The following is a 26447-nucleotide window of genomic DNA, read 5'->3' on the forward strand; positions in this document are numbered from 1 at the left end:
CACATAGTCCGTAACCTAAGGATCATGTCTTCCTAATGGTTAAGTCCTGATGTTACACTCTTACTGGCATAGACAGAAGAGCAACACAAACGGATGCTTTGGCAACAGGGAAATCTTTGAATTATATTGAATACTATTGCAACAGAGAAAGCTAGAGCTGAATATTTTATCTCTAAAATAGTGATCAAAGCAGATTGACAAAAAAAGTTATCACATTTTTTTTTATTAGCAATCTTGCATCACACACCCCGCCCCCAAAGATATAAAATCTTCCTCGGGATCAGCTGGCTTCAAGGGACAGTATGAAAAAAAAATGAGACACAATGTAAAGGAATGGTAAAAATCCTTAGCATGGTGGAACTCCTGCAACAAGAAATTTAGATGAAGCTTTACATGATTGCTTTAAATGCACCGATTTCTTCCATTTTAAAAAAAGAATGTATGATAAATTTTTCTTAACATATATGGGCATAAAAACTGACATTAAAAATGTGTACAAGTTTGAAAAATGTTCACAGGAAATGCAATGAATAAAAATCAGTAAATCCTGATCCCCCCCCTTTCCTTAGATTAGTATGAACTGGACTGCAATTTTGACAACTTTATATTTTGTATTGAATTAATTACCATTGCCTCAGAAGGCATTAGCTTTCAGACAATAATTATTTTGAATTAACACAAACGTCTGCTGGTTAAGGAACATTCAGGCATGATTGTACAGCCGATGAAAAATAAATGAGTAAAAAAATAGGCTGCAACCCTATGTTTGTTTACTAAGAAGTTTAGGCTTCAATCCTGAACACACTTACCAGGAAGTAAGTCCCATTCCACGCAACTTCCAAGTGGACATGCATCTTTATGCAACTTAAAAGTGTAGACTTACACAATAGGATTTCTGAGGGAACATGTCCTAAGACTGGGCTGCTGGTCTAGTCACATGAAACATTATTTGGAAGCGTGTTTTACAAGTAAACAGACTACAATTCATTGCATCTTTTTATTTTTCTGAATTTTAACCTTTTGAATACTTTTCTCTCTCTCTCAAGAACAATTAGAGGTTTCCAAGTAAATATTTCCCACCTATGGACATCACAAACTGAAAAAGTAGTTACAGGAATGTTCTGCTGGCATTTAAGGATTTCACCTAAAGTATTCATTTTTTAAATGTTTATTGCATAAAATGATTCATTTATAGCTTCTTAAGACTCTTCCACTGTACTATTTTTTCCCAACAGTTCACATGAACTATGTGAATACCAAAAAATGAAATAGGGAGTCTATAGAGTGTCCTCTGAAGAATGCCTTCAAAACATGAAAATTATAAAAGATTTAAATGTCATTAAGATGGGAAATGTGCCTAGATACCAACATGGCATAGATCAGATTACTATAGTAGAAAAATGTGTGACTATAAAAGCCATTTCCCCATTAAAATATTAGTTTCAGAGGAAATTATGTTATCAAGCAAAACTAAAAAAAAGGTGAAGGTTAAAGGAACTGGAATCAAACAGAACTGCAATTTACAGTGCAATCCTACATATGTCTACACAGGAGCCAGTCCCATTGGGTTCAATGGAACGTGCCCCTAGGTGTTTATAGGATTGCAGCCTTTACTGCTTGCCAATAGTAAACAGTAATTTCATTTAGAAAAGTGGAACTTTTAAATCCCCATGGCTTCAAGAACTCAATGTAAAATACTGGAGGCAAAAATACTGAGGAATAGCATCTTCAGAAATATGTAACAAACATTAGCAAAATAAGCATGGACATTTAAGTTTGTACAGTGATATTTTAAACATATACCGGTAGGCACATGATTCCCAATGCACTGTTTGCTACAATATACATGGCAAGGCAGCTTTTGCACACCTTTAAATTTATGTGTATGTTGCAGTTTACGGTAACTGATAGATGAATTTTACAGTATCATTTATTCTTCCATTGTTTTAATTCATTACATCATTTTCTACATTCAATTAGAGCATTCGGACCACTAACAGAACAAATTTGATGCAGGAGAACGGAATGTAACCACCATTGTCAAATAAAAAATGTGTTTTAATGTCCTTCCCCCTTCCCCCCCCCCCAAACACTACATGGACACCAAAAGAGTAACAAGATGTATCAAAAAATAAGGCACATTTATTTTGATATTGAAATATTGAAATAGAAAAAGGCTTTCAGAGAGCATTAGTATCCAAATGTTCTGTAAAAAAATCTTGTATTCATGAAATTATAGACTTAACTTTCCTTACTCTTCATAATGGAGTAATTGCACATTTCCCAATGTGTCAAGTAACGAAACAGAAGTTTGTTTGACATTTTCCAAGAAAGATGAATCTAAAATTCCGGAATTTAAACTTCTGCCACTTCAAGATGGTAGGTCAAGTGATTATAATTTTCCACACTTCTCAAAGGCTCTTGGGTTTCATTCTACAGCTAGAGTGGGATAAATGCAGACTCCATGTGGAACAAAATTGTAACTGTCACTTATAGAAGTCTTTACAAGTATTTGGACAATAGCTTCGCCAGAGCATATTCAGGGTTTTAATTCCAGACTGTATTATCTGGGATTTCAACAATATGTAATTATTAAAGACCCAATTACAGATCAGAAAACCATTTAAAAATCAACAGTCCCAACCTTTCAAACACAAAATCATAAACTTAGAAGCCATAAGCTAACATTTATCCTGAGATTCACTATGTCGATGAGAATATCCTTTGTTTCTCCTTCCACTTCTTATACTGATGTTGGCATTTTGCTAATGGTAAAGTTGCTTGCTTGCATCATGGCTTTTTACTGTGCTGGAGATCAAATAAATTCTAGAGCGAATGTATTGTCGCAATATCCAAGAAGCTGGAATAGAAATGTGCTTCTTATTGCACACCAATCTTTGAGAAAAGTTGCAGATTCTTCTTTAGCATTTGAGTTCTAAAGGTCAAGTTTCATCTCAGCTGAATTCTGTATGTGTTTATCTCCATAGGACTCATACTGATTTCACTAATGTTTCTGGCGTCCGGAGGTGAATGCATCAAAGATAAGGATGTAGGTATAAGACTTCCCACATGGAACTTGTTAAAGAGTCTGTGCACCTTTAGCTGGAGAAGTAAAAAAGATCTTTATTTACAACACAGAATTGGACATGAATTTTAACTTCATTCTTTAATGATTTTCCAACTGAGTTCCTCCTAAGTAGAGTCTAACTAGGGCGGGGAGAAATACTGATATATCGCCCAAAACCAGCTTGAAGTTCACATCGTGAAAACCATTTCCATAATATTTATAACCTGGCAAATATATCACGAATCACAATGTGTGTGAGGGCTGGGCAATATCTGGCTTTCGAAATTGTGATATATCACCAGCAAAACATCGCAATATACTATGATGTCTGAAATAAGGATGGAACTATGCAGAGGTGAACAGGGCACTACAATTCTGCTCACTTAAGGGAACTGCAGGCTTGTGTTTCTCAAGCAGCAGCCCCTCGTCATGCAACATGGGAGACATCTCTTAAACTGAAGAGACTTTCAGGAATGGTTTGTGACACAGTATAAGAGCCTGCTACTCAAAAGAAAGAAGAAGGTAGAAAATCCAACTGAGTAGGTCCAAGCCATTATCAAAAGCAGCTGACTCAATCTCTGCCAACTTGTTTCTCTACCACCTTATGAATAAATCTAAAATATTGTAGAATACCTTTCCCTGAGTTGTAGAGCAGAGGAGGCCCAGGTCTGTGCTTGTGAGCCTACAATCGAATCCCTTCCTGTGAACAATCAGGGCTGCTTCCTCAGATGGCCCAGAATCTGCCTGCAAAACAAAAGGAGAAATTGTGGGCAAAGGGGAGAGGAGGGAAGAACTGTAGAGTCTGGGCAGAGGCACAAACTTTTGAATCGTGACTCTGAAACTGCTAGGAAACTGACAAGTTATTCTGGAGCCCAACATTGCCTAACTTCACTGATTATTGCCATGGTTTTTAGACCTCAGTTATATGGGCCATAACAGGCTCAGTCACATACATAATTTTAATTACTATATTAAAACTTAGAAGATTTTGGCATACGTAGCAGTTATATCCCCCCAAATGCATGTGTGCAGGAATACAGATGTTATCTGAAGCACGTTATGGGCTAATAAACATCTCAGTAAGACGAACAAAGCATCTGTTACTTTATATACCATTAGATTCACTTGGCAGTGGCACTAAAAACTAAGCCAGAAATTCAGGCTAAATAACCTCCCACATAACTAAAACAGTACATACAATTGTACAAAAAGGAAGTGTCTAAGCTTTTTTTTTTTTTAATAAAAGGATTCAGGAGCCCACAATGTTAGCAGGCACATACAATGGCTCTTCTAAAAGGCAGAAGATGGGAATACATGATAGATGTGCAAAATATGCACATTTTTTTGGAAGCGGAACTCTCAAAACCCATGCTGTCAGCTACTAAATGACACTGAAAACACCATTAGAGAAATTTACAGAAAGAGCCATCCATGACTAGTAGCCATTGACGGACGTATCCTCCATGAAGCTGTCTAATTAAAGCCAATTAAAACTAGTGACCATCGCCGTATCTTAAGGCAATATAGTATTTTGTGCACTGCACTGAAATACATTTCAGGCATATCGTATCCCTTTAACGATAGCAAAACAAATATGGCAGCAAATTGCAGCATGCCTACCTGTTGCCCGTTAAGCAAGATTGTCTGCTTTTTTGATTGGCTTTTGCTTTAAAATATTTGTATTCTAAAGGCTGCCCACTATCCACCCAGTGTGTAAGAACACTTCTCCCTTTATTTATTTAACGCTGTGAACAAGAGCGTGGCTATTTAATGACAAGGCTTCATCACACCTTCCCTATTTTTTTTGGGGGGGGGGAGGGATGCTACTGCCCAGAGACGAGAGAGAGAGAGAGAGAGAGAACGGAGGCAAATGTTATCTGGAAAAGTCTTTTGGTTCTTCTTGATTACCGAAATTCATCTTATTCTCTGGTCTGGTTTAAATCTGAGTATTTTAATGCTACAAATGCAAGATTGCAACATTTCATAATTTCGGATTGTCTTAAACATGCCGTTTATCATTTCAATAATATGCATCATTAGGCAGAGAAATCTATAATTTTATTGTTCCTAGTACAAAAATGATGGTTTGTGGTCTATAAGGAAGCAGACATTTATCACTCTCTACTTCAGTAGACTCACATAATGAAAGCCCATACGTAGCATACACAGAGTTATTGCCCGTAGAAATTAAATTTGTTTGTGGTGTAGGAAAAAAGTGACTGCATCTGTAAATCTACATTTATGGAAGCACTTGTCACAAGCTGCGTTGCAAAGCATTGTTATAAGTAAGTAAGGAGCTGTGCATCTCAAATAAATCAACCTAGTAATCAGACTCAAGCCCTTACTCACTTCTCAAACTTACTTCTGCACTGCTCTTTGACACCAGGGAGTATCAATAACAGTGTCAATAATGTCCACATTTTATAGTGTTTAGGAGTAAAAGATGGTAGGACTGTACTAATTTCCTCTTGTTAAGGGGATTTCTAGAAAGCAATAGTTTTGAGTATACTGAAATAACTATTTCAAAGCTTACCTTTGATTGTATGGTTCTTAGGTTAACTATATGCATATCACAGGGCATGGATGACATTAATGGAGAAAAGGTATTCAACAGCGATGGGATGCCGATGCCTGCATAGGTAATCATTGGAATCAAAGGATGATTTATGAAAGATGATGTTATATGACTAAGGAGAGAAGGAAAGCTGACTGTTGGTTTTTCTTCTTTCTATTAAAAAAAGAAGATAGTAGTAAGCTATTTTCAGTTGTGGTACATTGAACATATATGCATTCATTTAAGCTGATAAATGAACCCATGAATAAAACTAAATGGCATTTGGGGCCTAGGTAGCCAACAGTGTTTTAAAGTCAACAGTGCCCCCAAAAGATTACCATAGACAGACATACACTCTGGCCAAGAGAAGTCACAGCACTATTAGGGCACATACTTTAACCTATTGCACAGTATGTGAATTGTGTAGTTTGCAGCATTATGCAGCATTTTGGGAGTGCTTAGCTGATCTATTGGGGGTCTATATGCATATCCCAAAGGAACTGGTTCTTCATAATCCATACTCTCTGTGGGGGTCTTTTGCATCCCTCTGTCATGCTGGTTCCTGACGGATGACTGAACAGTGTGCTCTTTTAGTCAAGAAGCAAACAGAGGTACCCTTTTCTTGGTTTACTGGGCTGTTTGCTCTGTGTGTCTGGGTAACCTGCTATACTCTGCCTTTGGCCAACATTTGTAGCACTATTTATGGTTTTTCAGGCAGCGTTAATAAAGATTTTAAATTTAACTGCTACAACCTCAGACTTCCCTGGGGTCCCAGTATAATGATCTGTGACTACACCATAGACTGGAATGATGTTTATCTTTGTCAAATCTGTACCATTTAAGACTGTGATAAATAAATAATTTAATTTAAAGCAGCTTGGCTTGTAAAACTCAAAGATGTTCTTTATGCACCCCTGTGAAAATTTGCTAAGGTGTGCAGCTGTATGACTTTAGCATGATGCTGAAATATTTCATCTTAAGAGTAGGGTAGAGGTCCAAATATTCAACTATTGTCACTGCTATCCCACTCTCAACAATGAGCCTACTGTTGGTCCCCATTGCCTTTATCACCACAATCACTGTTTCTTTCCCTATCCCTCTTCTGCATGTAGAAGGCCCCATGTGCTCCCCTGCAAACCACAAGGGTCTTACAGTGGTGTCTTGTGTCTACAGTTCTACAGATGGAAGAATTAGCTTTTCCCCAACCCGCTTCCACCATAATTTATTTGTTTTCTTAGCGAGTGACATTATAGCAACATATTATTTCATATGAACTCTCTAAAACAGGGAAGAACAGAAAAAGTTTCATGACACACCATGGTCATGTTCAATAACTAAGTGAATCTAAATTTGGAATACTGAAAGATTAATGTACTAATTAGAGATATGGAGAATCCCTTGGTAAAATGTTCTTCGATACATACATGTACATATATATATTTGGAGGCTAATATTTAAGAAACTGAAATCAAGTTATTTGTAACACTTTTCCTACCATATCTACTCCATTTCTTTTCTCCAACAGAATTCGGAATAGATTAGCTGTGATTTTGTTATCTTGTACACCTTGTCCTAAACCTCGATTGTCGTCCTGCATAAGTCGACGATCCATGATGACTTCTAATTGGCCTAAAAACAAACATTTGTCTTGTTTTGGATCCACCACTCAGCACTCTGTTAAAGTATCTAAAAATCATGCTGCTACAAAAAGACAGACTAACCACTATTCTACATATACAGTGGTACCTCGCAAGACGAATGCCCTGCAAGACGAATTTTTCGCAAGACGAATGCGTCTTGCGATCTGATGGTGACTCGCAAAACGCATTCATTTTGCGAAAATTCATCTTGCGAATCGCGGTTTCCCATAGGAATGCACTGAAATTTAATTAATGCGTTCCTATGGGCAAAAAAAGAAATTTCAATGCATTCCTATGGGAAACCGCGATTAGCAAGACGAATTTTTCGCAAAACGAATTGACTCACGGAACGAATTAAATTTGTCTTGCGAGGCATCACTGTACTTAAAGGCTAAAAATATTAACAGGTATACAAAACTGGGAGTCTTAAAGCGCTCCTAATCCAAGATCTTTTGTCCAAAATATTCATAAACACTGCTCTACTTATATTACTTTTTGCTCTAATGTTTTAGCAAGCACCTACATATCTTATCAACTATTCATAGAGCCTTGATTAGCCTTGGAGAATTCCATGGAACTTGCAGGGCCTTTGAGCTATGTTATGGCCACAACATGGTTTACTTTCCATTGTAGTCAGTCTTTAAAACCTTCTAGTGTTACTTACCACTTTTTAAACTTGCAACGCCAAGAGACTGAGCAGAAAGGAGAGACAAGCGTATCTTGCTATCCTGGACATAAGCCATTGTTGCCATTGGATAAATATTTGCTTGAAGAGGCAATTTGCTCATTGTCTGTCTAGGCTGAATCTAAATTATCAAATGTGACTTCAGTAAATTTCATTGATAATTTACATAAGACAAATAGAAAAATAGCTTTTGCTAAATGGTAATTGAATATAGTCGTACCTTGGAAGTTGAATAGAATCTGTTCCACAAGTCAGTTCGACTTTCAAAACATTTGACTTCCAATGCTTGGTTTATGATTGGCTGCAGGAGTGTCCTGCAGCCAATTGGAAGCTGCGGAAGCCCTGTTGGATATTTGGCTTCCGAAAGAACGTTCAAAAACCGGAACACTCACTTCCGGTTTTTGATCGTTTGGGAGCCGAAATGTTCAACTCCCAAGGCAATTGGGAGCCAAAGAATGACTGTACTATACTTTCAGGCTTGCCCAATTTCTGCTTCTTTCCCTAAAACCAAGTTATTGATGACAGCCTATAAATAAGTTATCTTTCTAACTAATATTTTAACAAACAAACATCTGTATGCAACACAACTAAATCCGTGGGAGCTCCCAGAGGAAAGTCACAGATTATAATCTCAGTGAAAGGGCGAACTGGTATAAGAGAAAGTGGTTAACAACTAGGTTTTTATTTCTCTTCATCATTTTTGAGATTCACTTGCTTTCTGTGTGCCTGCTTATCTTCTAATTTAGCATGTGCAAGAGCTTGCATACATGTTGCTGAAAATACAGGGAGCTTGCCTGAGTGAGGTCTGCTGCATTCCACCATGGCTGTGGGTTCATCAGCAAACATACTGATTGCACCAACCTCAGGTTATGCTAGTTGGTAACTCCCTTTTAAAAGCAATGGAAGCCCCTCTCTGCTGTTCTGACTTGGGAATCCAGATAAGGGAGAGAGACAAAACATGGGGACAGACATGGTATCATTAGTGGGAGATAAAAGGTGGTATTTCTTCATTAATGTCTGATAAAATTGAGTGGAATTAAAAAAATAGGGGATGAGGAAGATGGGAAGATAACAAATATTTTAAGATTTTCATCCAGTTTATAGAAATATTTTTTTTAAAAAAATGTTGTTATTTTTTTTAAAAAAAAACACCATTCCAAGAAAATATGACAGTGAATGTTAACAAAAAGCTAATCTAAAACGTAGGACATAACCCCTGTGTTTAAATTAACGTATTCCGTTTACCTGGTATCCATTGAGATCGGTGTAAAATTTGTTATGGCTTTCTATGTCAGATGAAATCCGCATTGCAATCTCACGATTGTATTCTCCTCTAATGTCCACAATATTGGATACCTCAAGGGACTGACCTTCAAGCCCTAAATATAAAATGAGATTCAATAATTTCCAAATACTAGTCTGTCAAACCCATTAGCCTAAGCAGTAAGGAACCAGTCAAGCGCACCATATATTTGCAGCTCAATTGGAGCCACGTAAAGAGGGGTTTCATAGATGCTTCTATCGGTTGAGTCCTCTAGAGTTGCATATCCTGCTTTAGAAGAGGACTGGAACCAAAGGAAAGATGTCAGAAGATGCCATCTTTTGCACATTACATATTTATTTATTTATTAATTCAATTGAGTCCACCTTTGTTGATCTCCTTTGATTTTCAGAAGTAGTGTGAATTAAAAAATGAGTTGGGAAATTATTTATAATGAGTTGGGAGGGGGGAATGTTTAGATTTACCTTCCCAAAAAAAAACCAGAGCCCTTTTTGTTGGGAATAACCCAGACAGAAATTCCATGGGGCCAGAAAAGTTTTGTTTATGTATGCAACAACAGCAACCCGTGTTCTGTTAGCCCCCAAATGGAAAGTGAGCAAGGTCCCTTGTAAAGAGCACTGGCAACTTTAGATGTTAGAATATGAAGGTTTAACCCACAGAGTAAGAGAGCATATATTTGAAGAAGAATGGAAAATGATTACTGAATATATGGAGAATAATTGTACACAGCTGAAAACGCTGGCAGCATTAAGATAAATTGAACAGAGTAAACAATATTTGGTTGATGTAAAAGTGGAAAACCGATTTGAATGGTTATAGTAAAATATGCAGGAAAGTAATATATGGAAGGAGAAGAAGGGAAGTCATTGGATATTATAAAGGTTGTGAAATGTTTAATTTGAAATGTAGAATCTATCTATCTATCTATCTATCTATCTATCTATCTATCTATCTATCTATCTATCTATCTCAGGCTGTTAGTTGACGTTCCCAAACACTTTTCAAAGGCACCACCACAAACAAATGGATTACATTAATCTAAAGTAGGCTGAATAAATGTAGCAGATTAAATAGTTCATTTCTGAACAACTCTTACTGCAGTTAACAAGTTTCTAAAATGGGAAACTGTAGGAAGGTCAACTATTCACATGCACCAAAACAAGACAATATTAAACCCTAAAAAACTAGAACATAATAGCACAGCTAGATTAGGTAATGCTAACAATACATTACCATGAACTTTGTAAAGTCGTATTGTGTGTGTCAAATGATGGAAAAAAGTAGTAACTTCAGAAAAGATCCTCCCATGTGTAACGCGTATGATAGGGGGATCAGAGAAAACATAGGGCTGCAAAAAGACAAAAGCAAAATTATGTTAGTACTTTGAATCTTCGCATTTCATTGTCTTGCTTTGAATCTTCACATTCCATTGTCTTGCATTGTTATATAGTCCAAACACAAGACCATTCAGAGGAGCTCCAAAAAGTAGGAAGAAGCATGTCCCTCACACATCCTCTTTCACCACAACCGTAGAAGGCCTTGAAAGAGCTCCAAGTTAAAATTGTACTTTGAGAGATGGATTTTTGGCCACGTTTATCTTGTCAGAGATCCCTCAAGCTTCAATTAAGAGCTATAGGAACAATGGGCAATTGTTATTCAACAACATCTGATCGTTAATTAAAGAGTTTTCCCCCTTTCTGGCACAGCTTTTCATAAAATTGGAATATTTACTTATGGAAATACCAAGAAAACTGGGAGATGGCCTTCTCAGTCATTGGCAGTGACAGCAAGCCCCCTCCCCTTACAAATGCACAACCTGGAGCACATTTCAAATGTCCTGATCATTCATTGGCTGCCACATCTCCACCTGCTCCTCATCTGGAGGAGGCCTGGGATAGGTGGTTGTGGTTTGGGGGGGTAATGGCTTCATGAGTCAAGCAGCGACCCCTGCCAGACCTAATTAGGTCTGTGGGTTGGATGTTCCTCAATCCTGCTGTAGATCCCCGTTTCCAAAATGTTCTGTATCTGCAGTCTATCTTCAGTTAAAAATGAAGGCCCATTTCACTATCCACTTCAATATTTTAGGTTGCCTCTGCAGTTGCCCTTTCATTGATGGAAGAAGCTGTGGAGTACAAGACAATTCCCCCTGACTTCCTCACCTTATTTCTTACAAGCTAGCTCTCCCAATCCTTGAGGGTATGTTTTCAAGAAACACAAAGGAGCTGCAGCAGGAAGGAGTAACCAGCAAAAATCACCCTGCCTCTGTTTCTTCCAATAAGAGCATTCTTATTGGATTAATCCAATAAAAGGATTAAGTCCTTTTTTCTTTTCTTTTTTAGTGATACCTATATAACACGACAAGTGATAAAAATGTTCTTGATCAGATCCCAGCTTACCACTACAGTGGTACCTCGGTTTATGAACACAATTGGTTCCAGAAGTCTGTTCATAAACTGAAGCGTTCATAAACTGAAGCGAACTTTCCCACTGAAAGTATCGGAAAGTGGATTAATCTGTTCCAGACGGTCTGCAGAGTACTTAAACTGAAGCGTTCATAAACTGAAGCGAACTTTCCCATTGAAAGTAATGGAAAGTGGGTTAATCCGTTCCAGACAGGTCCGCGGAGTACTCAACCTGAAGCGTACTTAACACAAAGCATGGGTGTACACTGGTGCCTCGCTTAACGAATGCCCTGCTTAACGAAATTTCCGCTTAACGAAAGGATTTTTCGAGCGGAGCTTGCCTCGCTAGATGAATGCGTTTTACGAAAAATTCGTCTAGCGAATTGCGGTTTCCCATAGGAATGCATTGAAATTCAATTAATGCGTTCCTATGGGCAAAAAAAATTTCAAAAAAATTCAATGCATTCCTATGGGATTTGCTAGACGAATTTTTCGCTATAAGAAAAGACCCATGGAACGAATTAATTTCGTCTAGCGAGGCACCACTGTAATTGGTTCCGGAAGTCTGTTCATAAACTGAAGCGAACTTTCCCATTGAAAGTAATGGAACGTGAATTAATCCGTTCCAGATGGGTCCGCGGCGTTCGTAAACCGAAAATTCGTAAACCGAGGTGTTCATAAACCGAGGTTCCACTGTAATGGATAGCTAAATGAGCACTGACTCTTAAAGAGATTCATCCTCCTTTCTTCCCAGTCAGTCATGGCTCACTTTTTTCAATCCAGTGCTCTTCTGGGAGGTCACAACATGGGGGAAGTTTTCCACTAGGAGAATGCTAGCCCTGGATCAAATCCAGTATATACACTCTTCCCTGCTTTCCTCAATATAGTCCAAACACAAGCCTATTATTATTATTACCTTGGCATCTCCATCTGGTAAGAAGAGATAAGCCCCACTCTTATCTCTGTTACTCGTAGTCCCATACCAAACAAATTCCAGCTTGACACGATGATTTTTATTATTTTCTTTTGTATTCACTTTCTAAAGGAATAATAATAATAATAATAATAATAATAATAATAATAATTACTGTTATTCCATTTCAATATCAAAATATTTTCAAATAGTTAAATATACATACCTCAAGAAGCCCAGAATTCCCAGAGAACCAGACTTTCATGTAAGAGTTCTCTAGCATGATCTCATCCAGAGCATTCTGTATCTCTTTAACGTTGAAAACTCTATAGGGCTTGACTGGCTTAGCTTTGTCGTTATGATAGAGATTATAGTCCGCCAATGCAGCTTCGGAACTCAGACCCTCCAGTAGCTGGTAAACTCCAAAACCCAAGGGTGGTATACGAACCAAGAAAGAAATCTGTTAAGTGAAGGCAAAGAAAGGTTATTTTTTTCCAATATCGAGAGCAGACATCCAAGTGTAAACAAAATTATTTGGTCCCCAAAGGATGACTTATACCGAGATCCTAAACTCACAACAGTGCTAGGAACTGTTTTCTAATCAAAGCCAACATCCTTGTTATGAACAGACATGTGAAAATAATGGTACTCAAGAGAGCTAGATCTCATTTAGCAGGATTCTTTTCAGTTTATTACATCCATGCTTTCCCTACAATAAAGCAGAACCTAGGACACAATATTAACTACAATAGCTGCCCATCAAAAAAACTGTGTTGAGACAAAGATTCCACTACATCAATTTATCCTCATTTTCTTCTATTCTAATAAATTCAAAGGTAATGATGCAATCAAATTCTTCTACATTTGAGAAACTTGAGGAGCAATGAATCAATAAAAAAACATTTTGGAGCAATAAACCACCCTTGTTTTAAACATTGCACTCTTACTTGAATATATAAAGAATATTAAAAACATTGCAATGCTTTTCTTTAAGTAAAACAAAATTGAACAATTCCTTCCAGCAACACCTTAAGAGACCGACTACTGGTCAAAGTAGCTGTCTTATTACAAAAGAATTTCAGAAATAGACTGGAAAGAGAAGTTGCTGAATTGCAACTTATTACCAAACTTAAAACCATGGAGAGACCTGGTCTTAATAGAGACATTGGATTCTTATCTCATTATACATGATAAAGCTATTTTTAGCCATCTCACCCCTTGCTTTTTCCCGTAAGACCAACTGCAGTCGTTAACAGTTGTCAACAGGTTTACCACACCTATCAGCCAATCACCCATTCCCACCACCCTTCTGAGTATTACCCCTCCCCATCCTCTGACTATACGTAAGGGTCTGGTGACTTCTGTTCCAGTGTATCTGAAGAAGTGTGCATGCACACGAAAGCTCATACCAATAACAAACTTAGTTGGTCTCTAAGGTGCTACTGGAAGGAATTTTTTAAAAATTTTGTTTCGACTACTGCAGACCAACACGGCTACCTACCTGTAACTCACACAAGTAAAGACGCTTACTTATATTTCAAGCAAGAGACAGAAAGGGAAATCAAGAGGTTATTTTCTGCATGCTCAAACACTACAGCTGTATCCCCTCAGTAGCTCTGCTGTACCTCAGCAGTTGCAGAAAAAAAAAAATGTTTTCATTTTGCACTTTTAGGAAACTGTTACAAAAAGCATAAGGATTCCACAGAATTTTATGAAATTGGAGAGCCAAGAGAATTTGAAAGGAAACGTGACCTGGATTCTCCTTTTCCAGAGAGACAAACAAAATAACTTATTTTATGTTCAGAGAACTGCTAACTTCAAACTTACACATTCTGCTCTGACTTCTCACCACCAGGAAAAAACATAATTAAACTAAATATTTGAAATGAAAAATTGTTACTTTTTTGTCACTTTGGAACTATAACCTGCATTAAAAGAAAGCTTTGGTAGGACTACAATCCTATACCCAATTTCTCAGGAGTAACCTCCAAGAAATTAAAGTGAGCTTACTTCCGAGTAAACACGGATGCTGTAGTAATTTTATGCACCATTCAAGTCTCAAGTGCAAAGGGATCTCATTACTATTTATAAAGGGGGAGACAATAATCAAATCCCAAAGTTAAAATTATCACTTGTATGCTTTTGAAAAATTTCCCAAATACATTATCTAGCAACAGTTGTAGACGACTGAATTCCTTTTTCGTTTGTCATTTGGACTACTACTTCCCACATACAAAATATTCACATGCTTGCTCAATACACGTTCATAGATTTATTACAAATAGCTTGCCTGGTATGCATCATATGTTATTTTAGCAGCTCCATCCCATACTGCGGTAAGCTGGACCACAACTGGTCTTCCAGAAGGAGACAATACTTTAACTTGAGGTGTATTCACGTAGACTGAAACCACTGATGAGCGTTCTTGTTCTGTAGGATTATAAATCAAAAGGTACCTGCAAGAAATGTTGCCAGATCTTTACAAAAACAAAGTTATTTGATCAACGACTTCTTTTGTCACCTAAATTACCAGGATAGGAAATTATACCAAGAAAACATTAAAACAAAACATGAGCACAATGCATATAGATGCACAATCCATCTAATATGCTAGATATTTTTCTTTAAAGAACACTTTTGAAGAGAAAATACTGAAAAGTTCTTGGCAAATCTCTTTTCAAGATAAATCTATTAATTTACCAGTCACCTAAGTGTTTCAATGTCTAGAGCCTCAAAACACAGTTTAAAATGGTGTGTATATTCTCTTAAAAGCACATACAACTTGTTGAAATTACTTTATATCATTGGGTTGGGTTCAAATGAGCTTCCTCTGTTGGAGGAAACATTTTCCTCCTTCAGAAAGATGCTTTTGAGACCTATCTGCAAAATACTGAAAATCACCCAACAAACGAAGTCAAGAATTGTAGCTGAATCAAAGAACATCCGGACAGTTGCAATTTCTTAGCCCAAACCACAAGCAATTAGTATAGAATGAAATGATGCAGCTATATCTTAAAATATGCATTCACATAAATTAAAGAGGGGAAAAACTGTAGGAATATAATGAAAGCACTGGTATACATTTTATCCATTTCTGTTCTTACACTTTCTATCACACTACTTTGTCTCAGTTACTTAACTTCCTAGGTGATTTCTTGCAGGAGCGCATTTGTAGGCTGCATTGGTCAATGTGAATATACTGACATGACCTCTATTTAAAAAGTTGATATTTAAAGAATCCAAAAAGTTAAAAGCAACTGAATCACCCTTTCCCAATAAAATTCATCCAAAATTAACCTGAGAACAGCAGCAAAGAAGAGTATTTATATTGCTAAACATTCAGATACCCCTTGTTTGAGTTACTCCCCGTGTTCACGGGCATCTAAGAGACATGCAAGCGTCACCCACTGGCACGCGATCAACTCATGCAGTGACGGGAAATAAATAATTCGATTCAAACCCAGAAGGAGTCCTTGTGGCTCACGAAGAGACCAACCCCAGAACCCAAAGAGGGTATCAGTGAAGGTGGAGGAAGCCCTGAAGAGGCTGGGCTTTGTTTATGCTGCTCAGCCTCCCCGCCTAACAGCTGATGTGTGGGGTAGGGCAGCCGACGCTGCCACCACTTTTCCACACACCCCTCCTGCCAGCTCCACAGCTCCAATTCTAGGTGTGGATATTTTTGGATAAAGCATTTTTTTTTGTATCGGTTGAGGATAGAGTGGCAGAGATGGCATTTAAAGGGTGCTCCCCACTTTACACAATTTCACTTAGGCGCACACGGGCCTGCAATGTAACCCCCACGTAAGTGGGGAGGTGCCTGTACTAGTGAAACTTATCACAACGACGTGGTTGTATATGCACCACCCAGTTTTACATCTCACTACCAGGAAATACCAGCATGCCTTAAGCATTGACCTTCTCAATATTCATTCTGTTCTCTGTACAAGAGAACATATCCTATTCATTCAAATGTAGAACTACAGTTGTCTCTAACTTTACATGAGCTGCAACAAATGAGACACTTCAGCAGTTCAATCTAAGACACAAATAATAAAAATTATGACATAAAATTTTCTATGGAAAAAAATTACAGGAAATGAATTGGATTTTTTTTTGCATATTATTTTTATGGAGTATAAACTCAAATGTCCTTCATAGACCTAGCCAGCCTAGGCTTGCAGAGACTATGTAGATGCTTGATTATTATTATGTGGTGTCATCTATGTACATGGTGCTTTCCAAGGAATGGGAGAACATATCCCTACCTCAAAGTTGCCTCTAATATCTCTGAATTTTAACTTCTGTGAATAATAATCATCATCATAATAATTTTATTTTTACTCCACCCTTCTGGCTGGGTTTTTAGGCAGCTTACAACGTATCTAAAACATAATAAAAACATCAATCCTTAAAAACCTTCCTATACAGGGCTGCCTTCAGATGTCTTCTAAAAGTCAGATAGTTGTTTATTTCCTTGGCATCTGAAGGGTGTCCACAGGGAAGGCGCCACTACCGAGAAGAATTTTAACAGCAGCAATTCAGACGATATAAGAACTTCTTTCTTTCTTTCTTTCTTTCTTTCTTTCTTTCTTTCTTTCTTTCTTTCTTTCTTTCTTTCTTTCTTTCTTTCTTTCCTTTCTTTCCATCTATCTATCTATATCCTTCAGCACAGTGTCTTTAAGAGATAGTGATACAAAAGGAAAACCAAGTGACAAGTTGTTCCACCTCATCCAAACAGTAATTTAAAAATAACTGCTGCTTGAAACTGTCCTTGAATCTCCAAGCAGTGCAGATGTGGAAGTCCTATGTCAGATTAAAAACAAAGATGCATATGAACAGGAAGTTGCAATGCGGAGATATTATCCAAAGCCACTCTCTGATGGGGGAAGGTCAGAGAATAATTTAAAGATAAATTTACCTAGAACCCCCAAAAGTTGTGGCATAGCTGCCAAGTCTCCCGTATTCCCCGGGAAACCCCCATTTTTCCAGCTGTCCCCAGCCGAAAAAATGGATTTTTTTGTTTTTCCCCGGTTTATTCTGGCACGGTGGCCATTTTGGAACTGGGCGGAGCATGCTCAGAAGCGACTTTTGATGCTGCTTTGCCCAGTTCCAAAATGGCAGCAGCGCTACTTCCGGTCTGCTACTTCCAGTCCAGTCCCTTATTTCTCAGGCCGGAACTTGGCAGCTATGGTTGAGGTCAACCCAACTCAACCATGTATTAAAATGTAACAGGAGAACAAACAGAAGGAAAGGCGAAAGAGGAAATTAGGAGTCCAATAAGAAGAAACTTATATTGTGATTTTAGTCAAGAATTAAGCCCGCAATTTGGGAAATGAAAACATGCAAACAACAGGGCACGTCCTGTCAATTTCAGGTACACAATTGTGTGTGTTTTACATTTATGACTAATACAGCTCTGTGATACTATTTTAAAGCTTTGCATCAGCTCCATCACTTAAAATGTCATGTCACCTGCAACAAGATAGATATCTACAATAAAAATCAAGACACCACACTCACAAAAGACTCTACTTCACTCATACTATGTGGCACAGCACAACATCCACCCATGTGGAAAGACAAATGCTAGATGTAACCCACCCACAAAAAAAAAAAACAAGCATGGAGGCAGGTTTACTGAAGGAGGCTTTTAGTACCATCTAAAAGGGTCCCATTAAAACTGGACTTAAGACAAGAACTCGGAGAAACTGAACATCTACCTCTGTTTCAGAGGCAATAGGCAGCTGTGCTGCTCTCACCATTCAGAGCACTTCTTTGTGGCACTGCCTCAGGGTCTATTGCTGGAACTGATTTCTTCCTTCAAAAATTTAAAATTGCTCTCCTGTTTCCATCAGCCAGAAAGACCCTGAAGAAAAAAATTTCCAGTCAGAACATTTTACCCCAGATTCAGTAGTGAGGCCCGGCCTATTCCATCATTAAAGTGCTCTCCAAAATGCCAATTTCTCCTCACACCACTAAGTTTTGTCTGACTCTTAACTGCCACATTCCACTCTTCCATGAAAATAACTATTCTGGAAGGTACCTGAGCTTTGGGCTCATGCACTAAAACTGGTGGTGGGCTCCACTGGAGTTTTCACAAACCAAAAAAGGGCCCCTTATGAAGTCTGAGGGGCATTAGCAGTACAAGAAAATAGCAAATTATGAGGTCATAAAGATCTGGTTGCCCACACACAATAGTAACAGAACAGATGTTATAAAAAAAGATTCCTGAAGAACATTTTCCAGAGACAGACGCTCTTAACCTTTCTCAAGAAAAACACTTACCTCTGTAGTGCCAGAGATACTTTCAAGCAGAATTCATACATAAACATATGAAATTGCAACTAGGATTAAATTTCATCAAATCTGCTCTGAAGCAGGAAAATTTAATGAAACTCCTTCAATGATAATAGTACTATATCTTCCAGTGTTTTGATTATGCAACAGCCAAATAGTGGTTGTGATGATGTTTATAAAAGTAGTAGTAATTTTTTTTTTTTTTTGTTGTTGTTGTTGTTGTTTCAGTGGCCTCAAGATATAGAAATAAAGTGCAAGTTTGATAAAAAGGCAAATGCCTGCTTTTGAGAAAGCGAAGATGCTCTACTGGTAGGTGATCATGAATATTAATGTAAGGTAATATGCAACCTCACACCCAAAATCTCATCTCTCAAAGCCTCAGCATATAAATCAAAAGCCATCAATATAAATGTTTTTAATATTTCTGCCAAAAGTAGGGAGGAAAAAACACCTGAATAAGAACTGATGTATTTAAACTCGAACACGATGCTTACAGAGAAAGAAATAATAATTAAGTCCAAACTTGAGCAGGTTTCTCAAGCAAACTGCACAAGGGAAAATGAAGCAGCATTACAAAATCTGTTCAACTAGATGTATTTCCTGAAATTAACATGTACGCAAAACAAGAGACCAATGGCCAAAAAAAGAACCGCCATGACAACACTCTTTCATGGAACTGAGTTGAGGTCTAACACGATTTTGCCCAATCACACTGCAAATATGATATACACAATTCAGGTGATGAGATTGGGCTTTTGAGCATTGACACCAATATTATAACCAATATTCATATACTACTTATATTCATATAATATATGAACTTAAGTCCCAAATGGCTTAGGATCTAAATATTTGATGGATTGTCTGCTCCCATATAAGATTTCCTGAACATGACAATCAGGTGGGTATGCCCTCCTAAAGGTGCTAAATTTGCATTATGAACCAAGAGTGTGAGTGTATGTTCTCAGCACTTTTGGGGGAATGTTCTCTCCTCACAGATCTGACAGGTGTCAACCCTGATGGGTTTTTTGGTGCCAGTTAAAAACCATTTTTATCTACTCAGGCTTGGGGCAGAACTGGTTGTGGGGATAGGCAGCTTGTCAGGCATAGGCAAACTCGGCCCACCAGAATCCCTGCTGGATTCACTGGTATGTTATATGTGATTATGGGTTTATGTCAGGCATAGGCAAACTCGGCCCACCAGACGTTTTGGGACTACAACTCCCATCATCCCTAGATAACAGGACCAGTGGTCAGGGATGATGGGAATTGTAGTTTCAAAACGTCTGGAGGGCCAAGTTTGCCTATGCCTGGTTTATGTTATTTATTCTTGGTATTTTGCAGTTGTTTTCATACATTGTGCCCTACTTTGGGATTATTTTAATAAACTGTGGGGTAAATTGCCAAAACAAACGATTTAAATATCTCATATCTCATCATCAATCACGTTATATTCCTGTGCATACCATCTTCATGTTTTATGACGTAGCAGTATATACTTTTATATATTTTTTAAAAACTTTCTCAATTTAATCCTTTATCCCAGTAAAAGCAGAAGCACTTTGCACTCAAAACTCTAAATTCTCATCTACTTCATAACTTACTCCAAAAGCCATCCTGCATCTTTGCCAGTTCCACAAATACTTCCAGATCCATGATGCTGTATCAATTGATGACAAAAGTGCATGCAAATCTGCCAATTTTTTTAAGCTCTACAGAAAATCTATACCACAATGCTACATGAGCAGATATCTCTGGTGGATTTTACAAGCGAAAATGAAGCAGCACTAAAAATGCCACTCCATTATATGAAGCAATCACAATAAGTATTTAAATGAAAGCATCCATTTAAAGGTGACAATATTGCACAGCATAGGTACACTTCAATAGTTTTACCTTTATTTATTTTTTACATCTGTTTGTATTTACTGGTCATGGCTACTCTAAATAAGATTTGGTGTACCACTGCACTTACAAGCAATAAATACTTTCAGCTCAATTTCATCTCTCAACTACCAACTGAGTCTCTGAGACAGAACCCGAACAAGCAATTATGAGTCCGTGGCACCAGCGCTCTAGACCCAATCCTGTTAAATTCACCTTTTCCTTTGTTGCTCTCATGTCTCTCAAACATTCTCCCCTCTCCTCTAACAATCTTAGAGCAACTCTGTTCTGATCAGATCCCTGAATTCTGAAGTCACTGGATTTTTGTTTTCCTCTACGTAGCCACAAAATTACAGAACTTGAGTGCTAACCCCCACACTCTCAACATGTTCCTGAATTGACATCATCACTCACTTCTCTCAGGTACACACACACACACACAGTGTTCAAAACTCCTATTGTTCTAGGCGCATTTTGCAACAGGGAACTTCATTAGGGTGAGCAGTTTTTGAGTTCTGGGCGCGATACTGCGCCTAAAATTTCAGATTAAAACTGCAGAGTGCCTTTTTCTGCCTCCCCACTTCCAGCTACTCTCTGAAGACTGGAGAAGAGACCCTCGAGGGGTGGGCAGGGGAAGGACTATACCATGTGAAATATGATCGTAATATTTTAGCTGCAATTCATTCATTTTCAGCTTTGTATTCTTGTTACAAAAAAAGCACGCCTAGACATTCTGTTGTTGCACCCATAACCTACGGTAGATTTAAGGTGCCATCTAGCTCCTAGCTTTCATATCTCAGTTTCTAATACTGCACACACACTCATGGTTGGTGAACGTATGCCGCTGTCTATTCTTTCACCTATTTTCCCTATTTGGCAGTATAAAATAAAGCATAGTATTTTTCATAGTACTGGTGGTTCTGCTAAACTAGTATGTTGTCTTGCTGCTGACCTAATGCCATAAAACACAAGGAGGTGAGGACTCCGAGCAAACCCAATGAAATCAATGCACTTAAGGGTACCGATTTCAATGTGACTACACAAAGTACGTAGGTTAGATATCATATCACAGCTTGGGTGATAACCTATTAAAAAAAAAACTACTAATGGCAGCAAATGGCAATACATTAAAGTCTGGTTGATTTTCAGAGTTATGTTAGGACTCTATTGCAACCTAAAGAGGCAGAACCCCCCCCCCCCCAAAATGGCAAGATCTATACATAACTGTAAGAAACGGAGTATGTCACAAGCTGTATGTCGTCCACCACAACTGCCATGTGTAAATATCAGCTAAATAAACAAGCATGAGCCTGAAAAAGATTTATTTATCAGCTGAATTCAACCGTAAAAATAGTTCCTGAAAAATCACAACAAATAGCCTACAAACAGTATCTGACTACACACAAGTCTGGCAGGGGTAAAGTAAAGAGAGGCACTGGAAGAAATCCGATTAAAAGTGAAGATAGTACAGACCTCTGCCTGCTCTCTCCTGACGAGTTATCACAATTCCTAGACTTTTGTACCTTTGCTGCATTTATTTATTGTAGTATACTGGCCAAGAGCATAAACTATGAGATGAAGGTTCTTGATTTCAAGCTCAAGTTTTTAATATGGAAGTAATAAAGTTGTGCAAGCTTAAAAGACCATTGTAAGAAATGGTGAAAAATGATACTGGAAGTACTTTCAGCACATTGAGTAAAAGTTAGTTGAATACAATCCAGTGTACATCCACTGAAATTAATGGACCTAAGTTAGTCATGGTCATTAATTTCAATGGATGTCCTCTGGGTAAAGGTTAGCTTAATATAACTTTTTAAACTATTTATATAGTACTCTGCAGTAAATTTTACCCTTCTTAAGAAGTCAGAAACATGTACCAAATTTTAAGCCAAACGTTTACAAACGTTTACAGAATCTCAAAGCCTAATATAATATTTTCCAACATCTTTTTAAAATGGCCCAAGCGCTTTTCTTCAAATGTATCAATTATTTCTGCAAATATTACAATTGTGGTAAAAGAATCAATAGATGGCATTCAAAGGTGTTTCCCACTTGTGGAATTAATATCCACTCACCTAATGGGACTTCTTTCCCCTGCAGCCCCAAAATCTGGTCTTGCCCTGGCTCCCACCCTCAGACAAAAGTCTCAGAGGACTCTCAGCTCAGCAAATCCCATGAGAGTTCTAAGACCATGGCTAGTCAGGCACCATCACAGGACCAGTCGGTTATGTGGTTCTCATCCCCAGCGAAAACCTTGCAAGGGAGCACTCCTACAAGAGGAGCTTCTGGGTCTGTTTAGATGGTGGTATGTCTTTTGTGATGGGTACAGAGTCCAATTCAGCTGGCTTGGCCGAATGGCTACCTGCCTCTTTGGCTACCCTGGAAACTTTGTGCTCAGGAGACTGAATAGGAACAGACTCCTGCTCCCTTACAGAAGAATTCAGCAGCAGTCCCACACGACCCTCTTCTCCATCACTACTGGAAACTTCCCCACCCCCAACTGAGGCTCTCATCCTCTGACAGATTCTGCCATGTCTACCCTGTCCTGGCTGGCACATGAGAGCTCTGAAGGTTGAGTTGAAAGACCCATGGCTGCAGGGAAAGAAAGCCTTGCTGCATCCACTGGATAATCACCTAGTACCTACACCAGATAATCAGACTATGGGTTTTTATCTAGCACAGATATGCAAAGAAAGATATCATCACATTGTCTGTTCCAAAATTAGGTTTACATGCATTTATAATACCACCCATTGCCTCCTCACCAACATTATATCCAAGAAGATGTTTGATGTTTATAGAAACAATTCTGTAAGACAGAAAACTCCTAAGCTGTTACCTTTGCAAACTAACCAGACATTCTATGGTGACAACCCATAACCCTCTGAAATACTCTACATCAGCCTCAACCTGGTGCCCTCCTGATGGTTTGGATACAACTCCCTTTAGCTCTAGCCATCCTAGTTAAGACCAATGGGGGTTGTACTTCAAACATCTGGAGTGCATCATGCAACCCTCTGAGACCTATCAAAAATTACTTCAGAAGTTCATAAGCAGAAGATAACAAAGCTGTACAATCTTTGCTGAGCAATAAATACTTCAGCAGTACTTGGGGCTAGACCACTCATCGCCTCCTCTCCCCCACTCAAGTATTATTGGTTACGGTTGCCATCCCTAAAGAGGCTGTCAAAAGTGCCTGTCTCATGGCAAGACAAAGCATGTGAAGAACTTCCATAGTCTAGAAAAGAGAAATTCAGAGTCTCCATGGCATTGTTTGCAAACTATTGGCAATATTATTAGAAGCTGAGAAAGGGGCCACAGGTTTAATAGCCCTGCTTTGCTGAACGCAGGGCAGTACTAAGAGGGCTACCCCTATGGCTGTGATCCCAGTACTGGTGGCCCTTATGACAGCAACGGAGATATCTGCTGTAACTTTTACCACGGGCAACTAGGCAATTACAAAGTTTCAGAGTTATTCACTTCTGTACAAACTTGCACACAACATACTAATTTAAAACACCACATTTCTGAACTAGATAAGATACCTATAATGTTAATAAAGAGGTATTCCTAGTGTTTCTTCTTGAAATGAGCTACGGTTCAACCCCCCAAAAAGCATCAAACTGCAAATTCTGAAACACTACAGTAATCAATTCTTTCACCTAGATTATTTGCTACCAATATTGTTGCTCAAGATTGAGAAATACTTAAGTATATCAATACATTATCTTGCAATACTAAGACATTTTCAACCATAAGCAGTGTCAGGTTTTTTTTATAATAAAGAGAGAGAATAAATTATGTTTTGCTTAACCCTACTGCTCAGTGCTTCTGTGACTTTTTCACAACAGATTAAAAATGCATTGTCATGGTTACCTTTCTTAGCTAGAGGTGTTATCTATCACCTTCATTGTAGAGATTTCAGCAGATGCTGAAGACACACCTCTTTACTTTGGTCTTTTTTTAATTTCAACTGTGTTGGTTCATTATTTTAATGACTTTGTCTGATATTAAATTGTATGACTATATTGCTGTAATTCGCCATGAGACGTTATGGTGAGGGCTACGTAAGTAATCCTAAAAATAAATATGTATTTAAGTGTCTGGTTATTAGAGCAGTTTTTCAAGCAAAGCATAAGCTTTGAGATGAGATATAGATGGTACTTTGTTTTCTCAATGTCGCGTTATTGTTAAATCCTCAAATGTGAGGTTTTTTAATAAAAAAAAACCACTGGCTTTAGACTTGGCATATCAAAAAATGCAAACATAAATGAAATGACACTGCTTTGGGGGTTATCTATAACTTTTCTTCCTCCCACCCAAGCAGCACTTGCTTCATACTCTAATTTCTTCATAAATCATGAACTATCCTATTTTTATGGGTTATAATTGCTTTATTTTTATTTCATAAAATGTATACACTGTAAATAAGAAAACCTAATCTCTATTTACAAAAAGGATAAAACATTAACTAAAAATAAATTTACTGCAACTTTACCACCTTGATTTTGTAATTTTAGCAAGTCTCCCTGAAACAGATTAATTTCTAAAAAATCAAAACAATAGTAGAACTTTTGACAGTCTGCGTATTCATTAAGAATTTCTATTAAGAAAGAATTTACTTACCTTGGCTGTTTACTCAGTTCTATGACAGTCTTGTGTGGCAAAGAGTCTTGCGAAGACTGCGCATCATCCTTCCAAGGGGAAAAATGTTGAGGTTACTTGCAGATACAACACAGCGCATAAGAAGAAAAGTCTATTTGAAAATTCACCAAGGCTGCAATCCTGTACCCACTTGTCCACTGAACTCAGTGGATAGGACTGTGCTGCTGAACAGAGTTGAGCCTACCATGCCACAGAATGCATGGGGTCATTGGAATCCTATTCACTTTATTTTTAAGAAAGTATACTGAGATCCCTCTTTAATTTTAAATGTTCTGAGGGTGGCTCATAAAATTTAGTGATACAATCAAATCCACCAATAAAATGGCTTGGGATCCAAATATATGAATGGGTGCCTCTTTCCATACTAATTCTCCTATGCTTTGAGATCTTCAGGGACCTCCTTATTTCAGAAGTTATCAGTCAAGAGGGAAGGCTACTTCAGTGGCAATGTCCTGGGCCTTTCGAACATCCTCCCCAATATTGCAAATCTACTGGTGCCATGTAAAATCGTGTTTGCTGACCCAGATGTTTTAAATCCATTGTAAATTAATTTTATGCATTGTACTTTATACTTTCATTTTTTTATTACGATGATGTTCCACTGCCCTCAAATTCTAAAGGTGACAAAAAAATGTTTGTGCCACCACCACAAGATAAAGTAGATAAAAGGAAGCACTGAATTAATCTCAGCAAGAATTAAAAGGTAGCAAGCCACACACCACTGAGAGAGCCTCTCCCCATCACTATCTGCCTCAACCTCAGACAACAAAGACACCTGGAGGAAGGGACCTGAAGTAGGTATCAGTGCACAAATAGTTCAAGTAGAAGTAAATGACTGCTCTGGGCAACTCAGCTCCCCAGTCTGGGAATTTAGAACTCTTTAATCATGCAAATTATACAAGATGCAATTTGTCATGCTTTCATGCTACTGTTTCATACAGTCAAGCTATTTTAAACTCAAATAAGAAATAACCAATGGAATGACATTACTGGAGAAAAACGTTTTTCATTTTTGTTCACTATTTAACTATTTGAGAAGTCAACTGGCAATTGTTATA

The 26447-nt window shown here is 37.9% G+C and overlaps 1 protein-coding gene across 3 annotated transcripts in view; it reads right to left on the reverse strand.

Moving 5' to 3' along the window:
* Nucleotides 1-983: 983 nt before the first annotated feature.
* Nucleotides 984-26447, reverse strand: part of MAN2A1 (mannosidase alpha class 2A member 1) — a 59353-nt gene continuing 33889 nt past the window's right edge. For all 3 annotated transcript variants that reach the window (XM_088653215.1, XM_035099662.3, XM_088653214.1), the window contains 11 exons: nt 25351-25418; nt 14834-14999; nt 12770-13003; nt 12547-12669; nt 10462-10576; nt 9192-9325; nt 7926-8067; nt 7117-7250; nt 5601-5795; nt 3701-3811; nt 984-3102 (listed from right to left, as the gene is read on the reverse strand). In XM_088653215.1, the coding sequence (XP_088509341.1) occupies nt 2950-3102; nt 3701-3811; nt 5601-5795; nt 7117-7250; nt 7926-8067; nt 9192-9325; nt 10462-10576; nt 12547-12669; nt 12770-13003; nt 14834-14999; nt 25351-25418 (1575 nt within the window). In that variant the 3' untranslated portion in view covers nt 984-2949. The remainder of the gene's footprint in view (nt 3103-3700; nt 3812-5600; nt 5796-7116; nt 7251-7925; nt 8068-9191; nt 9326-10461; nt 10577-12546; nt 12670-12769; nt 13004-14833; nt 15000-25350; nt 25419-26447) is intronic.

This window comes from Zootoca vivipara, chromosome 10, assembly GCF_965207765.1.
Source record: "Zootoca vivipara chromosome 10, rZooViv2.hap1.1, whole genome shotgun sequence".
NCBI classification, from domain to species: Eukaryota; Metazoa; Chordata; class Lepidosauria; order Squamata; family Lacertidae; genus Zootoca; species Zootoca vivipara.